The 6,884-nt window shown below is 38.9% G+C and overlaps 1 protein-coding gene across 1 annotated transcript; it reads right to left on the bottom strand.

Annotated features, from left to right (window-relative positions):
* Positions 1 to 1,485: 1,485 nt before the first annotated feature.
* LOC149841242 (protein RGF1 INDUCIBLE TRANSCRIPTION FACTOR 1-like) lies at positions 1,486 to 2,830 on the bottom strand. The gene is made up of 3 exons (XM_090004723.1): positions 2,427 to 2,830; positions 1,908 to 2,123; positions 1,486 to 1,810 (listed from the first exon to the last, which is right to left on the bottom strand). The coding sequence occupies exons 1-3, from the start codon at positions 2,652 to 2,654 to the stop codon at positions 1,634 to 1,636; spliced, it is 621 nt and encodes a 206-aa protein (XP_089860849.1). The 5' UTR covers positions 2,655 to 2,830; the 3' UTR covers positions 1,486 to 1,633.
* Positions 2,831 to 6,884: the final 4,054 nt, after the last annotated feature.

The following is a 6,884-nucleotide window of genomic DNA, read 5'->3' as shown; positions in this document are numbered from 1 at the left end:
ATCGCACATAACTAGGCGTTTCACTTTTCTTTCAGGTCCCAACTTATAGATGTGTTGATGGTGCATTTACTAAGAATCGATACATGGATCATAATTTTTTTTTAACAAACAAATATGATTTTTCAGGCTTCAATATTTATAAAAATTCTACGCTATTGATTTTCAAACCCTAAAAAAGCACGCTCACTTATTGTAATATATCTTATAAAATCAAGCTTGTGAATCAATGTAAATCACATCAGTATGCTCAGATTAATAAAAACAGAAAAACATCCCTGAAAATCTCAGTTCATACTCTAAACAACAGAATTTGGTTTGTAGGATTGTATTACCTTCTCCCCCTCATCACACACACAGAGAGCTAGCTAGCTATATATATATATATATATATATATATATATATATATATATATATATATATATATATATATATATATATATATATAAAGAGAGAGAGAACTGAACATATTAGGCCTCATTTCTCGTTCTGCCCCATTCTTCCCTATAGATTTTAAGTGTTTTATGATAGATCTAAACTGTGAGATGTGTTTATCATGATTGATTTAGTAGGAATCGATTCTTGGATCATGTTTTTTCAATGAAAAAACATGATTTTATGAGCTGGAAAAAAACTGGTACCTTCATAGCCATTGATTTTGGATCACCTGAAAAACCTGCATACAGGTCAGATTTGGGCGATTCAAAAGCTGGTTCCCACTAAACAAACCTATAGATCACATCTAAGGTGTTAGACAGTGAGAAAAAATACTTAAAACTACCGTTTTTTAAGTGGACTAACGACACCTAACAAAAAAGGGGGGCTAAGGAACGCATTACTCTCTCTCTCTCTCTCTCTCTCTCTCTCTCTCTCTCTCTCTCTCTCTCTATATATATATATATATATATATATATATATATATATATATATGACTATACGCATATTGCACATGGATTGCTGGTTGTCGTGCAACCTAATCCTTGAAGCAGATCATGTGCAGTAAGTTGGAAAAATTCCTTTCCCTCCACTATACTATGAACACCTAAATTTAGCAAATAATGCAGCATGGGCCAATGGTATCATAAATACCAAGCATGAGCCCACTGCCTGTGGGCATTCTCTCCATACTGGCCATTCAACATTGCACTCACACTCAAGGGACTTCCAGGTTCAATGGTCACAGGGAATGTGGATCCCACAAAACAGATACCCTCTCTCCTCTACCATCCACGCACCTCATAACCAGATTAATTAACACTAGCACGTTCATTAATTAACAAGATAACGATAACCATAACCAAAGAACATGAAACCAAAAAGAAAAAATTAGCAAATGAAAAGGAAAGAAAAGGAGACCATTTAAGCAATAATGGTCACCACATGCATGCACGTGCACTTGCTCTTTCCATCCATTCAGCCAACCCCATTAAAAAGCTTAATTTTTTTGGATAGTCAATTTTTTTTTTGATAGTCATTAAAAAGCCTAATTACGCACCATAATCTTTCATTTATTATTCTTAATGAGGATCCTTTGTGCTGAACCTTTAGAATTACAAATCTACAATCACAGTTTTTTTTTCTCTTTCATCCCCACTATCTCTTATTTACATTATAGTTAAAATTCTCTCTCTATACTTAGCAACATCCCATGGGCGCTCTGTGCGGAGTCCCCTTTCTTCGTTTCTCTCTCCTCGAATCTGGCGGGGGTATCGTCTCCGGCTGCTGTTTCCGGCATCTGGACGATGAATTCCCGGAGTCCGAATGCGTAGGTGGTGATTGTTTTAGTCGCTGGCCGCTTGACATCCCGGTGATCTTCAATCCAAAAGAGCGACAAGAATTGCCTTAGAGACCCCAATGATGAGCCCAAGCAATGGTGGAGAGAGAGAGAGAGAGAGAGAGAGAGCCTCACCTTGCACCCAAGAGAGCAGTAATGGGAGGAGTCAAGGAGGGTCCTCTCGCAGATCCTGCAGGTATTGGTGACGGCCTTGCCGGGCCTGAGCTGCGGCCTCGCGTTCAAGAAGACGACCCTGGCGCCGTTGATCACGTAGGTCTGTACCCCGTTGATGTCCAGAACCTTCTGGATCTCAGACACCCGTATCACGTCGTGATACGATGACCGTCTGATCTGCATTGTCATTGCCCTATATGTCAACTGAGATTATCTTACATAACACTCTGTTCCATTGGATCGAAAAAGGAAAACAAAAACACAAGGCCTTCTCTCTTTTCATTGAGAGGGTGTTTGATGTGAACCATGTTATCTAGAAAAGTGGGATAATAATGGATACCACATTGTGCTTCAAAACGCAAGATCCCAACTTATCCCACTTTTCTAGATAAGTGGGTTTCCCACAATCACCCCATAAAGAGAGAGAGAGAGAGAGAGAGAGAGAGAGAGAGAGAGAGAGAGAGAGAGAGAGAGAGAGACCTGAATGACGTGATGGGCTGTGTGGGAGATGAGGCAAGAGGAGCACAATGAGCCATTCATGCAGTCTAGGCAGTACATGTTGTTGGACTCACCATGGAACTTGCAATTGGAAAAGAAGGTGGTCTGAAGGAGAGGCTTCAGCCATGGAGGCCATGACCCTTCATTGCCTGAGTCTTCTCCATCTTTCCCCCACTCACCATCCATGGCAGGCAAATGATGAATGTACATATGAGAGAAACAACACAATCAGAAGCTACCCATTAACAAATTTCCAAGGTAGATTCCATTGGGATTGGGTTCAGGATGGTAAGAGCCAGAAGGGCTCAAAATCTCAGGTACCCAATTCCAGAAACAGTAGATTCTTTTAATGGTAGTCTGAAAAGTCTCTCTCTCTCTCTCTCTCAATGTAACGCAAGAAGTAACTAGGGAGAGCGTTATTGGGGAGGGGTTGAATTTTCTATTTAGTTTTGGGACAATGTCACAAATCAATCCCAGATTGCAGAAATCATCAAAACGCACATCTTAGCTTTTCACTCATTTAATAAAATCAGGCCCTCTTTACAACACGGCTGCTTAGTGAGAAAAGCATAATGGAAAAGAAATAAGGGAGGAAAGGGTGGTCGAAGTTTTTAATATGTTTCGATGTACCACCTAAGTGGGGTCACAATGATTTGATGGGCATCATCTTTTACATCTTTCATTCAAAGGGGGTGAGTATGCCAAAAATTGTGCATATCTTCTGATTGCTTTCTCAAAGTATAAGCTGTACGCCGTGCATTTATTGCTTTAAATTTTTGCTTTGGTAGAAATTTGAGAGCCGTAATTGATATATTAGCTGATGTATGTAAAGTATGAATAAGTTGTTACTGAAAAAAGAAAGCAAAATTTTAAAAACATGGTTTTTATTTTTGTTGGACAGGTGAAGGGAAAACCCTTCCAAAGAGGACTGCACATTAGTAGGTCTCCGGTTGATAAAATTCTTCTTCTCTGCCAACTGAGGTTGATCTTGCAGTAAAAAATGTTATTTTGTAGGATTTGAACCATGGTCATCTTGTGTTAGGTGACAAATTAAGCTATGTCACAAAGATTTGTCGACACAGGACTCGTGATGCTCAAGTAGCAAGTTCAATTTTTTTTCAGAAAATAGGACATGAGGAAACATATTTTTTATTTTTAACAATTTGCGGGTCTTAATCGGAACTCGACATTTGGATCTTGACCTGGGTCTTAATCTGGTCTTCTTATTTGTCACAATACCCGGACCTTATAGGGTTTGGTCCGGGTCGGGTCCCGGTAAACCAGACCCGTTGACACCCCTAGTGTCATGTGTGTCTCTCCACCTCTCCACCACAAGAAGGTATCCTCCTGTTTCAATCCTTTTATCTTTTCCAAATCAAAGAACAACACTGATGAAGCTCTCCGTTTTACAAGAAACTCCTACTATTAGAGAAAACCTGAAGAACGCTCTTAGTTTGAATTAATGTTCAAAATTTAATGGTTATTTAAAGTTATAAGAATTACTTAAGAAATTACCATAATTTAAAAACAGACAAGAGTCAGTAACTTGACCCAGTGTAGCCAGGGTCCAATTTGTGAGACAAAAAGATAAGGTGGACTAGGCTGTCAACATGCATGTTGGTGTCCTACTCAATAGGGTCTTACCTGAACCTGCCCAAATAACAATTAGCCGGGTTCAGGTGTCCAACCCAGATTATGTCAGGACGAGAAAATATATCACAAGCTCAAGCTGTATATAATGGATTTTTAGAACATATCTCTATACTAAAAATATGCATATGAGATACTCAGGTCAGCCGGGTCTGGTCGGGATATAACTGAGACCTGATTCGCATGTTACAGTTGGGTTTTAGGATCGGGGTTGTGTGCAGTGAAGGAGGAGAAACAAAGATCAAACAAAGAGGGGAAGGGGAGTTTGAGAACTTGAAAAACGGCCTCCGTCAAGGGGGATTGGGCTTCAACTCAATACACTGAACTTATGTTCAAGGATGATATATACCTCTCTTTGTGTAGTCGTATTCATCTCAAATTTAATATATTTTTATTATATTTTCATGTATGCGTTTTTGTTCCCTTGTGACGAGCCCACCGTTTTGTTGGTTTTGAATTTCTACATGTGAGACCCTATGATCACATTGGATCTGATATTCTGATCCAACAATTACTTGGGTCTCGACCCGAATAATATTCATGCCAGAAATTTTCCTGCCCATAGGTATTTGGGTTCGGGTTGGCTCACATATCTGACACAAACTGACCGGTTGACAGTTGGGTAAACCAGATCTAAACCCATCAAAAGATATGGAGAGCCAGTTGAGTATGAGGGCCATCTAGGTTCAATGGTATAGTTGTATAACTGGTGGAGGCCTGCCTAACCCCAGCTTCGCTTTCAATATATATATATATATATATATATATATATATATATATATATATATATATATATATATATATATATATATATATATATATATATATATATATATATATATAAACTCACTAAAGGTCAAAGGCAGAATAATATAATACAAGAACGCATGACTCAATATTTACTATTGCATATATCAGCATTTTGTCAGGGCCACTTTGCGTTTATGTCACTTCTTTGGTAAGGCATAATGCAGCAAAGTGTGATCTGGCTCTTCTTCAACTTCAAAGGTAAAAGCATAAGAAAAGAAAGGAAAAAAGGGTAGGCATTGCAATGAACTTAGTGGAGTCCATGGCTAGCATACGCAAGCACGCATCATAGGATTACGTTTTCTCAGATTTTAAACATGCTTTCTATATTATATTATCATATGCATGATACATTGTTTCAATAAGTTTCATGAAATTGATGCGAGATTTCTTGAGTGTTGGGGCAGGAAAAGAAGGCCATATTCTTTATTTATACTTCATATCTATCTTGTCATGTCTCAGCTACCATGCCTCAAAGATTTTCTTTGCAACCTGTATGTATGTCAACATATAAGTATGCCTACTACTCAATTATCTGAAATGCAATTTTTGTGTCCCAAAAGAAGAAAGAGAGTAGGGATGGCAGTCCATCGGGGAAAATGAGACCCGCCACGCCTCGGCCCATTTGGACCGGGGATGGAGGACATGAAACCCGGATGAAAGTTAAAACAAAACTTGTGTGGAGATGGAGGCAAGGATGAACTTATGTTTTTTTCTGCCCCGCCTCGTCTGATCCCCGTTAGTAAAATGCTAAAATACTCTTTAGGGATGATAGTGGATCGAGAGGAAACGAAATCCCGCCCTGCCTTGCCTCATTTGGATCGGGGAGGGAGAGCATAAAACACGTTAAAATCAAAACCCGTGCGGGAATGAAGGCGAAGATGGAGGGCGGAATTTTGAAATGGGATGGGGAAGGAGACATTGTACCCCACCCCCACCCCGGTCCACTGCCATCCCTATGAGAGAGAGAGAGAGAGGTGGGGGTTAAACATTTTTTTCTTTTAAAAAAACAATGAAAACAAAGAATAAGCAGTTGGTAAAAACTATATAATAAAACAATTTGGACGTTTTCTTTCTGTAAAAAAAAAAAAAACTAATTCAAATGTGAAAATTATTACTATGAACATAAGTATGAAGGGCACTCCCTAAATGTGAGTGATCAGCTGGAAAACATATCATGTCATATTGTATATAAATGATTCTTGGGCTCGAGAAGAGATCATGTCATATTATATATAACTGATTCTTGGGATGAATCAAGGTGTCTTTGTTGGCTCTCTTCAAAACAGAATCAGAATGTGAAATCAACAGTACATACCAGTAGACGCCATGGATGAAACGATGTGAAGGGTGTGATCGGCGTTTTTCTCAGCCTATTGATGCCCACGATGAGTCCAAGCCTTCAAGTCGATGGTGAGCAAGACCCTGAACCCAATGAGAAATGAGGACACCTTGGTTGCTCTCATCAAGCAACCATGCCTCAATTTATAAGGGGAGGAAAGTTGGGGGTTGCGTACATGGCATTGATGTATGTGAACCCTTCACATGCCATATTGAATGTGAACCCTTTCATATTCACGTAACCCCTTCCCCACTTATTCCCACTAATACCTTCATTAGTGTCAAACTGGGTCACATAGGGTTGGACCTAATATGAAATGTTTAACATTCTCTCACTTGACTCATTGACACGCAATCTTTTATGCTCAATTTATCCTTTTTCACTATGGGTGCTGAACCAGGAGAACAATTCACCATCCTATATCTTTTAAGAACCTTAAGGATATAGAATTTCTGAGAGAGGTCAAAGACATCCTTAGTTCTATCACGATGGATCTCAATTCTAAGGACATATGCGGCCTTTTATGTCAAAATGAGAAGAAAAAAAATCTTTTATCTCATGTAATATGCTCAAATCATTATTTGCAAGAAGAATGTCATCAACATATAAAACCAAAATTATAAACTTACTCCCACTAGCCT

This window comes from Nuphar pumila, chromosome 4 (assembly GCF_984573655.1).
Source record: "Nuphar pumila chromosome 4, dmNupPumi1.hap1.1, whole genome shotgun sequence".
Lineage (NCBI taxonomy): Eukaryota > Viridiplantae > Streptophyta > Magnoliopsida > Nymphaeales > Nymphaeaceae > Nuphar > Nuphar pumila.
This window is presented reverse-complemented; position numbering and strand designations above follow the sequence as displayed.